This window comes from Condylostylus longicornis, unplaced genomic scaffold (genome assembly GCF_029603195.1).
Source record: "Condylostylus longicornis isolate FDR11 unplaced genomic scaffold, ASM2960319v2 ptg000013l, whole genome shotgun sequence".
NCBI lineage: Eukaryota > Metazoa > Arthropoda > Insecta > Diptera > Dolichopodidae > Condylostylus > Condylostylus longicornis.
Window position 1 is genome coordinate 17,185,227 of NW_026577982.1, and position 21,275 is coordinate 17,206,501.

Here is a 21,275-nt window from a genome sequence, read left to right on the forward strand (position 1 = left end):
CGGTAGACTAGCTCGTGATTATATTCTTCAATTCGAGCTTTCCATCTTTTGAGCTTCGCATTGTAATTGCGGTTGCCTAGAGCAAATGTGAGAGGCTGATGGTCTGTCAGTATTTTGATTTTTCTTGCCCCATACAGATAGTTGCGCAGGTTATCAAGTGCCCATACGATGGCTAGCATCTCCTTCTCATTAGTAGCGTAGCCTTCTTCTGTCTTGTTTAACGATCTAGAGATGTACGTAATAGGCCTATCCTTTCCTATCTCGCCTTGAGATAAGACAGCACCAATCGCTTGATTCGACGCATCTGTGGTCAGTATAAATGTGCTCTCGAAATCCGGAAAGATGAGAACTTCAGATGACATTAGTAGCTTTTTCAAATTATCAAATGCTTTTAGTTCTGCTTGGTTTAGTTTTACTATCACCCGTTTGGACTGATTGGCTTTTATTTGCGCATTGTTACCTCTTGTCAAGTTCGTTAGAGGTTTTGCAATTTTGGCAAAATCTTTGATGAATCGCCTGTAGTAAGATGTTAGTCCTAGGAATGACTTGAGTTCTTTAAGATTTGTTGGTGGTTTAATTTGTCTGATGGCTTCGACCTTTTTGGGATCCGGTTTTATTCCTTCGTGAGTAATCAGGTGTCCCAAAAATTCCACTTCTGTCTTGAAAAAATGGGTTTTTTCCAGGTTAACCCTTAGATTTGCCTTTTCCAATGTAGAGAACACTTCCTCGATATTTGTTAGATGTTGTTCTTCGGTTTCTCCAAAAATGATGACATCGTCTATATAGACGTAGCAGCGCTTTCCTATGTGTTGCTTTAGCACGTCGTCTATCATTCGCTGGAATATGGCCGGTGCATTCCTCAAGCCAAAGGGTAGTCGAGTAAACTCGTACTTCCCATTCATAGTGGAGAATGCTGTTTTGGGTATATCTTTTTCCGACATTTTGATTTGGTGGAACCCGGATGTGAGGTCAATAGTTGTAAAAAACCTAGCTTTTCCCAAACTTGAAAGCGTGTTGGTGATGTCGGGAATCGGGTACGTGTCTGGAATGGTTACAGCATTTAATCTTTTGAAGTCGATCACCATTCGGTATTTCTTAGTTCCTGAGGCATCTGGTTTCTTGGAAACTATCCAAATTGGAGAGTTGTAAGGACTCTTTGATGGTCGGATGATACCATCTTTTAGTAAATTCCCTATTTGCTCTTCGACCTCTCCTCTCATGTTGCTGGGATACGGGTATTGTTTGGTGTAAATTGGTTCTTCATTCGATGTTTTGATCTCTGCCCTTACTTCCGTGTCTATAATTTCGCTATCATTAATTGGCCCAAAAATCTTGCTATACTTGCTGATAATTTCTGAGATTCGTCCCTTTAGTTCTTCAGACAAATGGTCTGCCTTGATTTCAATGTTATTGACTTGAACTGATGTTTTTTCCTTAAGAGGTATAGTAATACCAGGTTTTATCGTAATTAGGTTGTTCTTTCTGTCTATGACGGCTTCCAAGGCTTTCAATGTATCGTCGCCCAAAATACCGTCGAACGATTTTAATCCTGGCAGGACGAAAAATTCCAAGGTACTATTATTACCGATGCATTTGAAGAATTTGGCGTTCATTTTTTCTGTAATTTGAACATCACCTCCCGCAGAACGAATTTTAAATGGTTTGTTGGTTGGTTTTGTGTCGACAGCAAGCTCGGGTCTGATGAAGTTTTTATTGGCTCCCGTATCAACTAGGAACTTTAGGATATCATTGTTCCTGGTATGGTACTCTAGGTAAGGAACGCTAGAGAGGCTCCGCTCGTAAAATTTATCTCTTGCGGATCATCTTCTTTTTCTTCATCAAATTCATATTCCTGATATTCATCTACTTCTGGTGTTTCTTGATTAGAATCGTCATTTTCTTCCTGCTCCAGGTTGAATAGCCGTTGCTTGGATTCAGGCTCGTTGTTTCTTGGCCGGTTTATATAGTTGACTCTCTTGCTATGTAGCGATGGATCAACATCCATCGGTGTAGGTGGTTTCGGATATGTTGGTCTTGGAGGTGCGTAGCGATTATTTTGTTGGTAATTTTGTTGTTGGGGTTGGTTACCACCTATTGGGTGACGTTGTGGGAAACTTTGCTGGTACGGATTACGTAAACCATCTTGGTATGGTCTGAACGGCATAGGGATTCTTGGTTTGCTGCTTATGTTATTGATAGGTACCGAAACTCGATTATTGTTATTTTTTTGGTGCACTGTTATGTTCCTAAGATTTAAATTCTGCATCTCCAGGCAAAACGCATACGCCTCTGGCAGTGTTTGAGGCCTCTGAATCATTAACATTTTTGCTAATTCACCATTTAAACCTCGTATAAAGACGTCCAATGTTTTATTTCTGTATGTCTCGACAAGCACAGCAATTGTTTCAGCATTGTAGGTTTCCGTTTTTAATTTATTCACGATGAGTGAAAATTGATGATTGACGGTAGCGTAAAATGAATCTATGCTAGAGTTGCCTTGTTTAAGCATGAACAGTTGGTGCTCGAGGGTACGCACATCTCTTTTATCGGCGTAATGCATCGACAAGCATTCCTTGATTGTTAACCAGTCTTCGTCATAGATGTTATACGATATCAAGGCCAGATCAGCCTTGCCTCTGATTTTCTGCCTGATGCTTTGTAAAATAGTCCGGTATATGGGTCTTTCTTTAACGATTTCATAATCTTTTAGTATGCTTTCTACGGCGTGCACCCAAGAGATATATTGTACTGGATCACCATCGAAATATTGGAGCTCCTTCACTCTGTCTGGGAGTCTGCTTATTTCTTTGAGTTCGTCAACGGTTTTTGGCGTTGCTAGAATTTGTTGGCTTTGTGTTTGATTACCACTAGATCCAGAAAATTCTAAATGTTGAATCCGTTGCTCCAGCCTTTTCATAAAACCTTCTTGCTCTTGTGTTAAGTCACTACCCGTTGCAGAATGTTCCAGATTTACGATACGTTGTTCTAAACTTTTGATTTGTTCTATTTGCCGGTTCACTATTCCCGTTAAATTATTGATTGCTGTGGTTAGAGCTTCCATTTTATACTCTTATATTTTTTATTTTTAAGCCTTTGAATTTGTAAAAATTTTTTTATTGAACAATAGTTCGATTTTGATTATTCGTATCAACTCTCGTTCTCCAGTAATAGGGTTTCTATGTTTTACGTGTATTGGTGGTATTGCTACCTTTACTTTTTTCGTTTATTAGTTTTCGTTTTAAATTTTAGTAGTCAAATTAATTTTGATTTCTTAATTTATTTAATTCACCGTTATTTATATTAATTTAATTTTAGTTTAATTTTTGGTTAAGTTTTTTTTAATTTAATTTAAATTTTTTTTTTTTTTTTTTTTTTACTTTTATTTAAGTTTTTAATTTTTAATTATTAAGTTTATTTCAATTTTTTATTGGTTTTTATATTTAATTAATTTTTATTTAAATTAGAATTGTTAATCGTTTTTCTTTTAAATTGTTTAATTTTCCTTTTTTTAAAAAAATTTTCTTACTTTAGTATTATGAGGACTATTAAAGCGCGGGTTCGCATGTCCTATTGTTCCCGTGTTACTGAAGGTTACTTCAGGAGTCTCAGATGATTGTGTTGTGCTTTGTTCGCAGGTCGCAGATTTCTACTGGAGGCACCGTATTGTTCCTTTTTGGCTGTTAGTGTTCGAGATTTACTATCGGCCTACTGCGGTACGAGTTACGCTCACTTATGACGGGTTATTTAACCTTGTCTTCACTTGTAGAACCTTATTGTTACGACCTGTCCCTGCTCCTCGGGCGCCAGTTACGAATTTTGTGTCAAAATTCGTTTAAAAAAAATAATTTTATTTCGATTTTAAAATTACTTTTATAATACGTTTTATTTCTTTAAGATTACTTTTACAATACGTTTTATTTCACAACACTAGGTTAAAATTTAATATAACTTTACAATTAAATTTTAAGACTTTAATGCTTAGTTCAATTAATGTCTAAGACTATCTAAGACTAAATTCTTAATCTAAATGTTACCTAATTTATAGTATAAAATTTGCTTATTTAGCAAATTTAATTTTATGTTATTTTCCTAACTAAAAATTTCTCACAGTACAGCGTAGACATGTCGTCAGCACTTTTTGTGGGAACATATTTTTGCGTTAAGAAATTCTCATGCTGAAATATGATGTTTGCTGGAAACGTATTTGAACATGTTTTAATATTAATATTCAGCGTAGAAGAATTCTCACGATGAAATATGTCTGATGAAACATGTTTGAACTTGTTTTAACATGCCCGCTATTTGATCCCTCGTTAACTTGTATCTATATTTTATATAATTATGAACCTTAACGTGTACTAAAATTAAAAAGAATATCGTAGAATGGTTTGTTTAAATACTATGCATAAGCGTAATCCAATCCTAAAACCATTGCATGATTGTGATTATGATTATAACGCTATTTTTGACAACAACTTGCATATAATGAGGGAGTTGAGTTGTAAGGGTGGTATAGAATAGTGAAGCGGTGAATTTATGCAGTCCGTATGTTACATATATGTATGTATTTTCAATCTTTCGCACTTAAGTTCTTGTTTCTCAATGTATATTAATTCGCTTTAATGAGCGTACGCTATGGATCAGTGATTGTAAAATATATTTTTTTAATGTAAATATTTTAATTTCTTTGTTAATTGTAATAATCTTATTTTGTTTTTTTATTCTTATTTTCTGTACGAATAATATGAAAACAAAAAAAAAGTAATATTTAATGAAAAGGTGGTAATATGCTGTTTCAATTAGTCATCCCCGTTGCATAAAATTTTTGATAAAAATAATTTTAATTGTTCAATAACATAAAATTTTTAAACGTAAATATCACTTAGTAAAAAAATTAAACTGTCTGTAGACCCGCACGAGATTCCGTTTCCCTGATTCAACATTTCTTCACCACTACGCTAATACTTACTTTAATTAATTTTTTAATTTTCATCTCCTAATGAATTGCAAATTCACAGACTAATATTTTAACGAAACAAATCACAAAATATTTATCAGAAACTATTGGAAATTCGTATATTATATTTTCCAGTGTTTTTTGTCAAATTATAAATATTTCATAAAATATAAATTGGTAAAAGAACTAATTTTCATTAATAAAGTTTTCTTTCTTTATTTTTAATCAACATTTACAATTGTTTTTCTTTGTTCTGTATATGTAAACTTTTAAAGCTATTTGAAAATTTTTATACATAAATATAAATTTAGAGTTAATTCTTTCTACAATATAATTTATTTTAATATTTTATGCCAAAACGTATCAAAAATTTTATTTTAAATTGGACTGTATGACCCGTCAAACACTTGTGCTAAGATAAGATGTGTTAATTAATGTTTGTTAAACATAAAGCTGCTGTTTGAGAAAATAACATAAATTTTATTGAAATGTTGTGCAGTAAAGCAACAGTGATGTTAAACAAAAAAATCCGTCAGTTTGCCTATGCTTGCCCAATTGAACAATCAAATATTTTTACAATAAGGTAGAATATTTAAATTTTTGAATACAATTTTTCTGTTTTGTTCCGTACTTATGTATTTCAAATGCATAACGAGCCGATAAATATTTTTAATAAATGAATTTTGTTTATTATAATAAATAAGTAATTTTAGTTTAACTAAAATACTGTCACACTTCTAAACTAATTTTAGAATTCAACTTGAAAAGAATCTAGGCCACCTAATTCAATTACGCCTCTTTTAACGTAGCTGTCTTTTAACGTAGGTATTTGCTATGGTATAATAACTTATTATAATGGTATTGTTTATTCTATTATCATTTTATCTAAAGTTTACTTCAAACAACTTTCTTCCTTGTGAAAAGCACGTTTTTGAAAAGACTATATCAGATAATAAAAAAACTGAAATAATACAACTGCACCGAGTCTAATAAAAGTGTGAGAAGTTTTAATTTTAAAATTTAATTTCAGATGGAAAAATTAAAAAATTTTTTCGGAGATTCTCTCATAGCTCTAAGATATGTATATGCATGTCCATATTTCTCATTCGAAAATAAACTTTAAGGGTTTTGATATCGTAAATATTCCACTACTAGAATAAAACAGGTTAATAAAAAACGTTAACCTATATAATTATAAAGTTTCCATTTTACACATAAATTTTGAAACTTGTGAAATTTGCAACAGCATTTTAGGATAAATTTTAGTTTAATTAAAATATAAATTTCATAAAAAAAAGTTATTAATTTAATGAAAAAAAAAGTTTGTCTTCCATATAATGTATACATTTTCAATAAAAAAAATACACACAAATTAAGAAAAAAGAAACAAAAGAATTACTTTTAGTGACTAAATCTAGAACAGTTCTGTTGTGGTTAAATTATTCCAATATTCCTTTTTGAAATTTCTCTAAAACTAAAAAAAAGTCGAATACCTCTAATATTATTTATAAAACCTAGTTAAAGAAAATAAGCTAAAAATATTTTGGTATCAATTGGTATCAAAAAATCATGTAAAAATTAATCACCAAATCTAAATAAAATTTTAACTGAAAATTATTTGTTATTATTCGTATAGCTTTTCATACTAGACGAAACTTCTTCACTATCTAAAGGTAAATCTTCTATTCCATCAGAAATGGTATCTGTTTTTGGTAAAGTTTCATTTTGATGATATTGATAATGCAGTTCCGCTTGAAATTCCAAAATACCTAATTGTTTCAATCTATTATTATCGTCTGGAGTTATAGGACTATCAGTTCGTGGCGTATGTGTTAAACTACGCGATCTTGTACTACTATCCAATTTCAACGGCAATGATAATTCGACATCACCATCTGAATCCATTTCATTCTCCGATAAAGACAGTGAACCTCCAGCTCTTTTAATGCGCATATCTTTTTTTGAACGCTAAAAAAATATTTTTTTTATGTTTAGATTGCAATGTGATAAACAGCCAACCAGTATGATATAATAAGAAATACTTACTAGAACACCAGACATATGAAAAGAAGGTTCTGATATATAGCCATCTAAATCTTCATCCTCGCTATACATATGTGACATAATTTGATTAGTTTCAGTTTCATTAACTTTATAAACAACTTGAGCTAAATCAACAAATGTATATTCAAATAATGAAAATGGATCTTTGCGAGGTGGTTCTTTAATAAACCATTTATTAAAACGTGCTAAACGTCCATCTTTTGACATTGCTTCAAACAGATTTTTACCATGAACATAACCAACGTCCCGTATTTCATTGAAACTACTAAATGCTAACGTTTTGTACTTATCGATTGGCGGTCGAACATATTCGCAATAATCAGAACGTTTTACTTCCTAAAACGAAATGTGTTTTAGTTTTAAAGTTTTCAAATTTAAAATATTTTTATAGAAATATTTATTTTATTAACATTATATATGTCTTAAATATTACCTCTAATTGCCTAACACATGATACATAAGCTAATCTAGATTGTATATCTGGTAAATTTGGCACTTTAACTGGTGATGTAAATGGATTCCATTTTTTATAAAGAACCCACCATCCAGATAAATCGTCACCATAATTCGTTAAATCCGTATCGTCAGCTGAGCCAACATCTATTGCTATTATATGAGCTGCACCCATAGTTTTCATTACATCAGCTTTAAATTTAAAGTAAGAATTAAAACTTGAATGTCAATTTTTTCAATTATTTGTTTAAAATATTTGTGTTTATTATAATATTGTGAATCATATATATGTATGTATATATAAAAAAAACAAAAAATAAAATACATATATCTAAATTTTTTTTTAAAAAGTATGAAGCTTAAAAGCGCTAAATTCCATCAAGAAAAAAAAGCATAGAGCAATATTAAAAAAATAAACAAAAATGTTTTTTAAATAATAAACTTTAAAAGTTTCAAAGTGAAATTATTACCATTTATTTTTATAATAATTATTAATATTTAATAAATATACCATATGTACATAAATAGGAAAAAAATATGGGAAATATTTACGCAGTCGCTTTATATTATTATTATTTGATTGTATGTAAATGTGTATAAAAAAATATCATTGTTATTTCTGTATGTTTTACATGGTTGTTGGGCCTTCACTATTCATTATAAGCCGAAGACCGAAAACCAATCTTTCCAACAGAGCAATAAATTTTTTTACTCTTGCGTTGCCCCTAGAAATATATTGCATTTTTTATACATTTATGAATAATTATTACTATGAATAAGTATTACTACAGACAATTAATATAAAAAAACTTAACTATTAATATAAAAGTAAATATGAAAAAACAACTGTTTATCTAAATAAACGCATAATTATAAATACATCAATTAAAATAGAAAATATATGAATGAAAAGTATAGGTGTACAAAAAAAATATTATTAAATATTTTAAGTTTTAGAGCAATTAACTAAATTTAGTTGTAATAACAGCCGTTTTGGTTCACATATAAAAGAAACTAAAAAAAATTGGCATTAGTTTAGACTTAGTTAAAATTCATAAAATTCAACTAATTTTCCGGGGTCTTATCAGATTTAGACCATTGTTAAAAATTCTTTTACAACTTTATCTATTTTCTTATAAGTTTTTCCAAAATCTATTTCCTTTTAAATTTTTTTAATTTTGTACAACGTTTAATGATAAAAAATATTAGCTAATATCAAATAAATTATTTTTTTTAACCAACAATTTTGAAATTTTACTTCATGTTAGGGTGCCCTTAATATTTTATGTCATACTTTAACATAGTCATTATAATAAATTGAATTTCAATAAGGTAAAAATAAGTTCAAAGTATCTGAATGGAAGAATAATATTAAATTAAAAAAAAAAACACGAAAACTTTGTACAATATTCAGAAAGAAATGATCATCTCCAACAAAATATAAACAAATATATTATAGAATTTATGTTTCTAATGTTACAAATACACTTCCTTAGTTAATACTAATCTAAATACATAATTCGAACTAGAAAAAGGTAAAATTACAAATGTTTTAGCACAATAAAAACTATATTGCAGAAATGTTTGAAGTCTATATGGACAATAGTATAGTGAACCTTAATAATTTCAAAAGTTCAAAATTAGCTCACTTTTTACAGAAAAAGTTATTTTTTAAAAGTTATTTTTCGTGTCGAAAAATTATGTGGATTATCCTAATAACTTTTTCAACAACTGACCAAAAGTCCAATGATTGTGTTTTTAAAATAGACTTCAATACATTTCCTTTCTCCATTATTTTGCAATTAATGAAAATTTAAAAAATAAAAAAAACATGCCAAAAGTTCACAACCATAAAAAAGGGCCATGAAAACCTTTAAAATTTAAAGTAAAAAAAATTAAAACGATAAAACAAAATTATGATATGTAAATTAAGTGCAAAAAAGTTAAAAAAAAGAAAAATATAAAATATAATTAAAAATTAGAAAAATCATTAAAAAATTAAATAAGTTTCTTTTTTACCTGGTACATTATTTACGTAACAACCATCAATTAAAAGATGACCATCCCGGTAATCACACATGGGAGGAAATATTCCAGCTACTGACATGCTTGAACGTACATAACGCCATAAACACCCTATATTTGGTAATATCGGGGAGATTGGTGGTTTTTTGTTTTATTTTTTTATTTCGTAAATTAGAGATTTTTTTTCAAACTTTTTTTTTTTTGTTTAATTTGTTTTTGTATTCAATAAACAAAAAAATTATAATTAAGCCCCAGTTCTGAGTTTTTTACACCGTTCTTCTTCAATTCAATAATAATCCATACAATTTGTGTTCTTCAAAGAATTTAATAAAATAATAGAAATATAAGCAAAAACAAAATCACTATTTTTTCACCTTTTTATTGATATATTTGATTTAACCAAAGAGTTGTGATTTTGTGATTTACAAATTCACTAGCAATACCACATTTTTATATACATACATAATTTTATAATCATACATAATTATTTAAGAAAAGTAATGTCTACACTCTGTGTTATTACCTTCAACGTGATTTTAAAATTGCAACACTTGAATTAAATATACGTTTAAATACGCTTGAATTAAAATCAAATATCTTCAAGAAAAATTAGGGAATGCTTATCGATATAATAGAAGGTAGACAAATTCTATACCTCCTTCTATGCAAACTTACTTCTCAAGATTGTTTAACAATTTTAATTGAATACCTAATGTTCGGATATTGCGCAATCCAGCGGATATAATTTTTTTTAATCAATTTTGAATATAATATGTGTCTTTTTTTCTAAAATTCGTATTGCCAAAAAAAATCAAATTCTATATACATTATAAAAACCAAATATATATTAGAATCAAGCTTCTTAACGTTCTTAACAATTATTAAATTAAAGTCTTATTGTTCTCCAGCTTGGATGAATAATTTTTTACTGGAGTTAAGGAAATGGAAAATATTAAAACATTAAATAAAGTATTGTTTTTTCAACAATATTTTGTAAGAAATTGTGTTTTAACACTTAAAATATTTAATTATATGCTAAAATGTAATCTGGGTATTCATAAAATTTTAAAGTTTTTAAAAAATTAAGATTTAGTAGCATTACAAATTCATTTTGCCATTGGATGCATTTCATATGAATATAATTTAATTAATATTTATTGTTTTGTAAATCACGTTTGTATACAATTATTTCCGTAATACTCGTAATTCCTGTTTAAATAAAATACATATTTTTTTAATTGCAAAAAAAAACATGGCAAAGTGTTTCTATGTATTTCAAACTAGAGACTCCTTACATGACTAAAATTTTTTTTTAACGTTTTTCATATTAAATTTACTTAACAAAATTTAACCCTTTGAAAGTTTAAATTTTTTTAAAATTATTTTAGTCAAACAAATCAATTAAATGTTAGTTTCATAATAAACTAATGTTTTAGTCAAATTTTTTTGAAGAATTTGAGAAAAAGTCTCTTTAGTAAAAATTCAATAATCATTTATAGCAAATTATAGCAAAGTTCAGAAGTAAAAGTGAGTTTTTTACCCGTTCTTAGGTTTAATAATTCCGATGAAATGTAAACTAAATATTTTCTAATTGAAATTTTAAATTTATATTTACATTGTTTTGACTATGTTTTTTTTTTATGTAGAAGTAAATTTGAAAAAGCGACTACGTAAATATATAAATACTGGTACAAGATGAGCAAAATTTAAGGAATATGTTATAAATTTAAAAAAAAATTGGTCGTAAATTTCTTAGGAATAATTTTGTTTTTTTTGATAAATCGAGTATTAAAAATTTCAAACCTCTTTTTGTAGTGATTGTTTGTACACAACATCTATGTGATATTAATATTAAAATATTTAATGAAAACATGAATGATAGGATATGATAATCAAAATAACTACAATCTGAACTTGAATACGTATATTATTTTATATGTTTATATATATAAAATATGTACATATACCAACCCCATGCGCAATTGTCATGCCATCACTTCACTTTATTAAATAAAAAAAAACAATAACTAAAAATGCAATTTATTATGGCAAAATAATAACTTATTAAAATATTTTCAAATATGTATGTTTTTAATTTATTGATTTGAATATCTTATAAATTATGTAAGGTTAATTTTAGAATCAAATTTTGAAAATTGAATTTTTAAACATTTTAAAAATATTAAAACGCTATTTAAAAAATTTGTTAATAAAGCTCTTTTACTTTCAAAATATGCTCTATTTATTTCCTATTATTAAGTTAGACTAATAACATGTATAATTTCTATAACCAAAATAATAATTTTTATATTAACATTTGAAAAAAATCTTTTTGTTTGCTTTAGTATTGAGGAACAAAGAATGTTTGCTTTAAATATTCCTTCTATATAAAATTACATCGAATTCACTAATCGCTAAATCATTTATATTAAATATTTGAAAATATTAGAAACGATATCAATAAAAATTAAAAGCTACGCATACAATGTTAATTACATCGAATGTTAGACAAAAATGAATAGAAAATACATTTAAAAAACCCATTAGAAAGAAAGATTTATAATGAAAAAATTTAAAAATATAAAAAAAAAACAAATATATACATATACAATATATATATAAATATATATATATATATGTATAGGTATATATATATATATATATATATATATATATATATATATATATATAACATTACCTGGTAAATTATTAACATATCCTCCGTCAAGCAAATGATGGCCATCTTTTGGATCACATAACGGTGGCATGTAACCGCTCAAAGACATAGAAGCTCTCACATAACGCCACAGTGAGCCTTTTTTTTAGTTATATTATGTATCATTTTATTTAATTATTATTTTTTAAATTCTATTTATATATTATTTATGTTCTTCTTGTTTAAATTCTTTTATTTATTTTTACTTTATTTAAAGTGTTTTATATTTTTATAATACAAGTGAAAGGAAATATAAAATCGCAAAATAATGCCAGTTCCCATTAGAAAAATTACCTAATTAGCTAAATTAGAGTAAAAACTTCGTGGTTATGATCAACTAAATTTCATTTATCAAAAATTTTGAAAAAGAAACATTTTCAATTTTATACATGCATGTTCTTGTATATTTGTATTTGACACCGTGAAAATTATGAAATTTAGAGGAACACCATAACTATATATGTTCTTTAGGGACATCCAAATTAAATTTTTGACAATTTTGATAAATTTCGTATCACCACATAGTTATAAAATAATTTTTCTAATGTGCACCAGATTTTTAAACATTCTAGTTATTCATTTTCTTTGTTATTATAAAAATCAAATCAATTTGCAATCAAAAAATTAAAATTTCTATTTTAAAAATAAAAAAATTTTATAATTAAAAAACAAAAACTAATAATGTTTTCATTCGAATGAAAAAATTTAAAAAAAAAAAATTATGTTGAAAAAAACGAAAAAAATGAATTCGAATCGCATTTAATAATAAGGTAAAGGCAAATTAGAGAAATAACCATACACCATTTTGTTCTAACTTAAATAAGATGTGAAAATGGATGATGTTGAATTAATAAATTAATTATACTCTTTATATTATTATTATTAATGTATATTTGTAAAAATGTTTAGATAATTTTAATATTTCTGCATAAAGAATTAAAAAAAAAGAGTAAATGATGCAGAATTTTGCAGAAATGCTTTTTAATAATTTCTCGAAAAATTAAAATGAAATTAGCTTTTACAATGTAAAACTCTCAGAACGGGTTTTTGTTTTTTTCCTTTTTTTATCAACTTCGAATTTTCTTTCCAATTTATCAACTAACTTAACGCCAATTAAGAAATCAATATAAACTAAAACTAAATATAAAATAATAATTTTTATTTTTGAGTATAAATGCTTATTTTTCATTTCCACTTACATAAATTTTCTTTTTTAATTCATTACTCTCAATATTTGAAATATTTATTCATAACCTCTTTAAATTTCATTGCATAGAAAAATACCTTTATGTTTTGGAAAATTTAATATTAAAAAACATTTAACATTCGAATAAGTTAAATATCGACATTCTTAAAGAATGTATCCGTAAATATAGAGATATCTTTTTCATTACTTCTTACATCTTCAAAATGTTTATAGGTATTAAATAACTCTGTGTATATGGAAATTATAAGTTCTAATATATGATTTAAAATTTGATAATTTTTTCTACAAATCTTTTGAAAACTATCGTGCTACAATTGATTTATAATACAAATAGTGTAAAAATAATTAAAAGAACATTTTAAAACTTCAAAGTGTACTGAGAAACTTCAGTCAAGTACTGAGGTATTTAAAACATCAATTAAGAACATAGCTTTTAAAATATTTCTGTTAATTAATGGCAATTAAAAATGAGTTACGCTTACGTTTTCGTACAGATATCAATTTAATAATTCACATCTGATACTTTAAACATTTGAGATTATATTATTATTTTTGAAACATATTTATACTTCAGTTTAGTTCAAGTTAAAATATGAAAAATTAAGCACTAATACTATAATTGTTATTTGTGGAAAATACCATATCATATTTCATGGTAATAATAATCACTAAAATATAATTTTTGTTGCTATTAGATATAATATTTTTCAAAAATAATTAAGAGTCTTTAATCAAGCAAATAAAAAAAATGAATCGAGAAAAAAAATGTTACGTTGATCATTTAAATTCTTACCATTCGTATGAATTCTATGGCAGCTAGCCGAAATATCAGTAGTTAATGTAAAATAAGGTATCCATAAGTCCTCTATGTAAACGTCGCCGAATGTATCCCGAATTGTTTTATTGAATTCTCGACCCGAAAACATAGATGTTATAGGGTAAGTTAAATCTAATAGTTGACGAAACCACTGAGTCATTTTCTAAAATTAAAATAACAGTAATTCTTTAAATAAAAAAAAATAAAAAAAATTACCTTACACCATTCTCGAGCTTTTTGTGTTACAGTTGTTATACTTCTTTCAGAGCACCATAAAGCTCCCATAAAAGCTCCAATACTTACACCACCTACCATATCTATTGGAATTCCAGCCTCTTGTATAGCTTTTAACATTCCAACATGGGCTGCGCCACGTGCTCCTCCACCGCCTAGTACAAGTCCAATTGAATTACCACTTAGCCAACGTGCTAAACGTGAAAAATCTGAGTGCATATTTGGTTCAGACATCAAAACACGACTATATAGGTCATTCTGAAAATTAACGTTTTAAAAAATGGTTCCGTATTCTTTAAATTAATACTTACAATTCTATATTGACTTTTTCTAGTGAACATCCTTTTTGGACATTGAATGTGATGATGATGTGTAACCCATGGTCGCATATTAAGCCAATGTATAGTGCCGACTGGCCTGTCAGACAAAGCTTCGTGGTATAAGAGAACTAATTCTTTTTGAGTACGCAACGCTAATCTATCGATTTCACGTTCGAATTTTCCTACAGTTGGGGAACGATCTGCTAAACCAACAATTATAATAACATCAGCCTGTCGCATGCAGCGTTGTGTCCAAGCAGTTAGAGAAGAGTCGCACTGATATAATGTTATTATATTACGATCTTCTTGTTGCGCTAGCCATGATGTAAGGCGATAGTCATTGCTTGGCTCTAAAAACATTGGCCCTAATGAGTTCCGAACAGTTTCTGATGTTAAACGTAAAGTTGGTCCAATCGCACATAATGAGTGATATAATTCATAAGTAAATGCTGTTAATGGCACATCATCGTTTACTGGTACTAAAGCTACAGTCGAGAATCTATGCGTGACGTGGTTAGCATCTAACGGTCCTCCAAAACGTGTTTGCATTCCTAACATTCTATGGCTCAATAGTGACATCAATCTAGAGGCAACCGCGGGGTAACGAACTTTAATAGCATTGAACAATCCAACTGGCAATTTCGCTAATTCGGAATCACGAACAGCCATTACAGTAGTGGTACGCGACGTTTCTGTTATCATTTCAACTATTCCAACTAAATCTCCTTTACCGTATTCGCCAACTATTTCTTTTTTACCTGAAGAATGAGTTGTAACTGAACGCATACGACCACATAGAACTATATAAGTGCTATCTGGAGTTTCGTCTTGGCGATATACTGCACGACCTGATTCAAGAAATATCCAGTCTATAGCAAAGTCACATTGTCGTACTAATGGTGATAAACGACGAACGACAGTGCTTGCCAAATCTAAAATTATGTTCGGTCTTTCCCCCATTACACTTAAACAAAATTAAATTAATTTTAATTAAAAATTCAGAAATTAATTTTTAAATGTTATATTTGTTACTTATAGACAGCTGCGCGCCGCATTAAAGCTACACGCGTGTGATGTTTTGCGCGGATTGTATATGAACTAGCTTCTCCAGTTAAAATGGCAAGAGCTCCAATGATTTCCCCAGGATGAACGTTGTGAATAAAAACCTAAAAAAAATTATTCTTTTATTAAAATGTTAAATGTGTGTGCAAAACTACCTCTCGTCCATTGGTTTTCTTATTATTACTTTTGGAAAGTTCTTCGCTCCATTGTAGTACTGAAAGACTTCCGCTTAAAACGTACCATAGACATACATTCTAAAAATAAATATTAATACGAGTCTCAATATAATATAATGAAATGAAGTAATATTATTAAAATTTACATCGATTGTTCCTTCATCGATTAATGTTACTCCAGGCTGAAGTTCCTCAACTTCAACATTTCCCTCTAGAAGAGGGCGATCTTCTTCAGTTAAACCTAGTTGATTTAAAAATCCGTCAACAGCGCATTTATAAACTAATTTTGCATCAGCATTTTCACTGCTTATGAAGGCCAAAGCACATCTCGCTGCATCATGTGAAGCAGTTAAATCTTGTATCATGTCTGGTTGAATAGTATCAGTTGATAAACTATGTTCCATATAAACTTCCGAATGTTTACGCCTATGACCCGGGGATAATTTCGAAGAACTAGTTGGTGCTCCAGTTGAAGGAACTTGCTTAACTCTCATGTAATTTTGTACAAGCTCTGAATGTAAACCTAAATAATTCCTCAGAGCTGTAAATGTTACACGTTGAAGTCGCATCATCACAACTTGAATAATTCGAATCATAATATCCGGGTGAGTATTAAACACCTCTTGAAATGCTCTCATTGGTAAACGAATAACTTTAGATGGCTGAACAGCTCTTCCTGCAACACTCTTGAAAAAGCTGGTATTTTCCGATAAAACGTCAATAAAACTGAGCAACGATGTTATAGCTTCTCCTTTTCGTACTGTTTTAAGCAATGTAACACTACCATCTAAGTTACTTATATAAACATCTATTGCCCCAGATTGAACAATAAAAACACTGTCATCTTGATCAGAAACTTTAAACAAAAATTCTGCAGTTTGCAAGTTTATGATTTCAGTACTTTTACATAACTCAATAAAAATTGGCTTCTCAAAATGGCCAAATATACGAATGCCTTGTAAAAGACATAAAGCATCCGGTGGAACTCTATCGCTACCTTCAGCAGTTTCTTCCAAATATTCTGGAGGAGGTTCTACAGTCTTTATTTGCATTGGATCATCCCGCTTTAAATGTAAAATTTTTCGTGCAAAGCCTTTAATTGCTGCTCGTTTCCTACCTTGCCCACCGTATACTTGACCAGAAACATTTTTCACTTTACGCAACATTCTGCGCCCATAAAATATCATTTTATCACGCTTACGAAACCGTAGTCTGATTTCATTTCTATCTAATGTTTGTTCAATTAATTCTCTGGCTCGTAAACAATATCTTCGATATAAAAATAATCCAATAAATGAAAGAATTATCAAAATTCCTATTGTAATAGATAGCATAACCTAAACAAAATGTAAAAAAAAAAGATCTGTACTGGTTTTCTTTAATTTAAATATTTTTAAGACATGTTATAAGAATAATATTTTAAAAAGAATTATATGTTAATGAGAACTATATGTTTTTAATGGCAGATCATTACTATTAGCTTCAGTAGTTTTAAAAGAAGTTATGCATGTTTAACATCCAATCTTATATTTGATACAGCATAGTAAGGTGCTTGAACATTTATTTTTAAATATGTTTCACCAATTTTAGCAAGCAAGTATTTAAAAAAAATTAAAATAAATAAAAAAAACATAAAAAATCTACGTACATTATACAACAAAAACAAATAAAAATTTCATATTGCATACTATTTTTTAAATAAATTCATAAATCGAAATTAAATTTCAATTGATCATTCCTGTAAAGTTTTCCAATCTTGATAAAATTAAGCTTTCTGATAATACTATTTTATAATAACTAGTAAAATCAATTAACATTAAGACCTTTTCATTGAAAACGAATATTTGAATGTATTTTATGTATGTGAGTTTTCATTTTGGTATAAAATGAATGTTAAATTTAGAAAACATAAAAAATTTAATTAAGAGCTGTAGGTTATCATTGGCGCTTTTAATTTTTTCTTTTATTTTATATCTTAGATACATAATTGATGAATGAAGAGAAGTTTCTCCATCGATTCATGTATATTAAAAATATGCATTTAAATCAGTAAGCGATATTGATGCTCAAATCACTTTTCTTCTAATCATTTTCAATTTCACCCCCTCCGAATCACTTTCAACCTTACTTCTTGGTTTACTCCAAGTTGAATGATGAATATCTCATGCAATCATCTTGTAGGTAGCCTATTTAGCATACTGAATTATTAAATCTCATTTATAATGTTGTATGTATTTTATTTCCAAGTGCATTAATTATTATATATCTTCTTCAATTAAATCCTTTGTTCTTTTGAGTAAATACTAAGATCGAAGAATATTTTGCTTCAGATCATCTGATTAATGAATAATTTGTGCAAAACTTTAAAAGAAATCTGAACGATTTGACATTATTTTTCATGTTTTTAACAAAACCGCAATGTGAAAATCGATATTCATATTTCAGTAAATTAAGTGAAATTTATTTTAATAGATTATTAAATTAGTGTAAAAAATAAAATTCGTAAACAACTGAAAAAAAATCTAAATCAATGAAAAAACGATGTTACTTATATACAAACATACATACATACGTGCAAATATTTTGCAAATTTTTTATATTAACTAGCATACTTAAATTTTTTATATTCACTCGTATACCTTAAATACGAGAGTGTGTACTATATATATAATATTACGCAAAAATACAAAATTCTCAATATCGGCCTAATGTTTCTATTCAAAATAATTTGTATCTAAAATTAGTAAGGCACTAAGAATGGCATTGAAAAAAATATTATTTGATTTTTGTTTTTGTAAACAAAAATATTTTGAAAATAATTACTAATAAGTACAGAGAGAACTAAAATTCATCATGAAATTTTAAAATATGTATTTGAATGTTTAACAATAGTTTTTTAAAAACATAGCCTTATAGGCTTGCGGAAAGAATTATAGATGGTTTACCCAGGTAAATGCGTTAGGTACACTTTATTTATGAGTTTATTTATGCGTTAGGTACACTTTATTATTATTTATATATCACCTACTTAGGTAGGTGTATTCTTTTAGGATATGAGACATTTTTAAAAACAAAATTTAAGCCGAAAGAATTTGAAAACATTCCCGAAATCCAATCATGAACATGGCCTATTATTTATGAAAATGTATGGTTCAAAAAAACATGTAAGATAAGTTAAATTATGGCTTAGTTAAAACTGTTTCGATTAAAGTACTATTTTAATTAATTTTTTTACCTACCCACATAATATTCCAATAAATGACGACTGTAGTATGAAATAGTTTAATAGAATAAGATTTTCATCTACTTATAAGTGTAATTTTCAAAATAAATTCCGTATTCAAATTGAGTTACTAAATAAAATAAATTTTACTCAAAATCATGAATGAAATTTTGCATTTAAAACTCTAGTCTAAAATGTATAGAATCCATACACATACGTATTATATATTGCGTAGCCACACATATTAAGAATTTTATAAACCCATACAAAAAGTTTTTTGCGACGCTGTAGTTATTTCATATGATGTATAAAAATGCACTTTTTTTGTTTATACGCGTATTATTTTTTAAAGAATCTGCGTACATACATACATACATGCATTTTGCTACTATAGAACATTACAACTTAAGTACATACATATTAATATTTCAAATATTCAAAGCACATAATAGTATTTGCCTAGCGAAGAATCAAGGACATTGTTTTTAATAGCAGTGTCTTGGTAGGTACGTAGGGTACTACCTACCTTCCTATTTATTTTATTATATTCCACCCACTTACCGATGCTTCTAATTTATGCGTAAGATCTTGTATCCAACTTTCTGATACCAATGATCCATAATCTTTATATTTCAGCTTAATAATATTAAGGAAATCCATTTTGATGTAGTTGTATTTTTCACGTTTCCTTATTTAAAAACAAAAAGAACAAGCACAAAAAATGTTACTTTTTATTTTCCGTTTCCCACATTATATAGAATTTTTAATTTGCATTTATTATTGATTTCAATTCACTTTTTTGCTAATTATTCAAATAATTTAAATATCAATAACTTATTTCAATATTTAATTAGTTTTAATTACAAAAATTATTGTTTTAAAATCAAATATGAACAAATTTTATCTTGACTGAAAGGAAGTCTATTATTCTAGTTTTGCTGTTATGTATTTTTCTTTTTTTATTATTTGTCGACAATAAACTAAATGACAGCAAATTTTTTGATATGTAACATTTTCTCTCATCTGTTGTACATTTCGATACTCGAACAAATGGTTGTCAAATGATCTGGTTGCCGAACGTTAAAAAAAGTGTATTCAGGTACGTTAGTTCAAGTAAAGAACGCAAATTTTCTTTTCATTGCCAATTGACACTGAAAAATATCTACCAAATATCAGAAGATCATTTTTTTTGCAAAAGTCAATTGAATAAACCAAAATTTAGAACATTAGTGCTATGAGAGATATTTTTTTGCTTGAGTCGCACGCGGATCTAGTGTAGGAAATTCACATACATATGTACATATATCTGTGTAGTTTTTTATTCAATTCTTTTTCAATTGAAATTCAAACATACCGTGACTTCAATAATGCGCTTATGACGTAAACTTTACAAAGTATCATATTCCAAAAAGTTTAGTAAGAGCTCTTGACATTGTACACTTTTCCCAACTGCGTCAAATACGTAGTGGATACGTAAAATAGAAGTAAATTGGGTATCGAAAAAATCGAACATGCTTATCGTATACATGTCACATAAATGTTGCCAGAAATAACTAATTAAATAAACTAGCATATACTTTCAGCAATAAAGTTCTAGTTATTAAGTTTTTTTAATTTAGGCAGCATAAAAATGCTATGTTTTTAATGATATGGTAACGTTTGTTGAAAATAAACATTTGCACAGAATTTTAAATAGAAAATTTCAAACAAACGTCAAAGTATGTATTAATATTGTAAAAATTGTATTCCAAAATGTACGAAAAGCTTTAGTAATTTTTTTTACAATGTAAAGGTATTGAAAGCTCTGAGACGGTACTACAACCGTATTAATACCATACTTAAACTTTTTATAAAGCAATATTGAAGTCACGGATATTCTCTTGTCATCATTTAAGCAAATATGAATTGCATATGTTTAGGATGTATAATATAAATATAATAAAATAAGTGTTTTTATTATAATATAATAAAAATATACACATACTGCGTCAACCTCAAGCTCGTCGTTTCAAGGTGAATAA

General features: G+C 27.8%; 1 protein-coding gene across 3 annotated transcripts; it reads right to left on the reverse strand.

Moving 5' to 3' along the window:
* Nucleotides 1-5,101: 5,101 nt before the first annotated feature.
* Nucleotides 5,102-21,244, reverse strand: LOC129619380 (neuropathy target esterase sws). 3 transcript variants are annotated; one of them, XM_055534631.1, is made up of 11 exons: nt 19,816-21,244; nt 16,178-17,368; nt 16,011-16,109; nt 15,826-15,959; nt 14,785-15,757; nt 14,456-14,731; nt 14,216-14,402; nt 9,494-9,610; nt 7,455-7,666; nt 7,004-7,357; nt 5,102-6,925 (listed from the first exon to the last, which is right to left on the reverse strand). In XM_055534631.1, the coding sequence occupies exons 1-11, from the start codon at nt 19,912-19,914 to the stop codon at nt 6,572-6,574; spliced, it is 3,996 nt and encodes a 1,331-aa protein (XP_055390606.1). In that variant the 5' UTR covers nt 19,915-21,244; the 3' UTR covers nt 5,102-6,571. The 3 variants fall into 3 exon arrangements, with proteins under 3 accessions (XP_055390606.1, XP_055390607.1, XP_055390605.1); XM_055534630.1 differs by lacking the exon at nt 9,494-9,610 and adding an exon at nt 12,198-12,314 and having other exon boundaries at nt 5,103-6,925; XM_055534632.1 differs by lacking the exon at nt 9,494-9,610.
* Between the last annotated feature and the right edge of the window lie 31 nt (nt 21,245-21,275).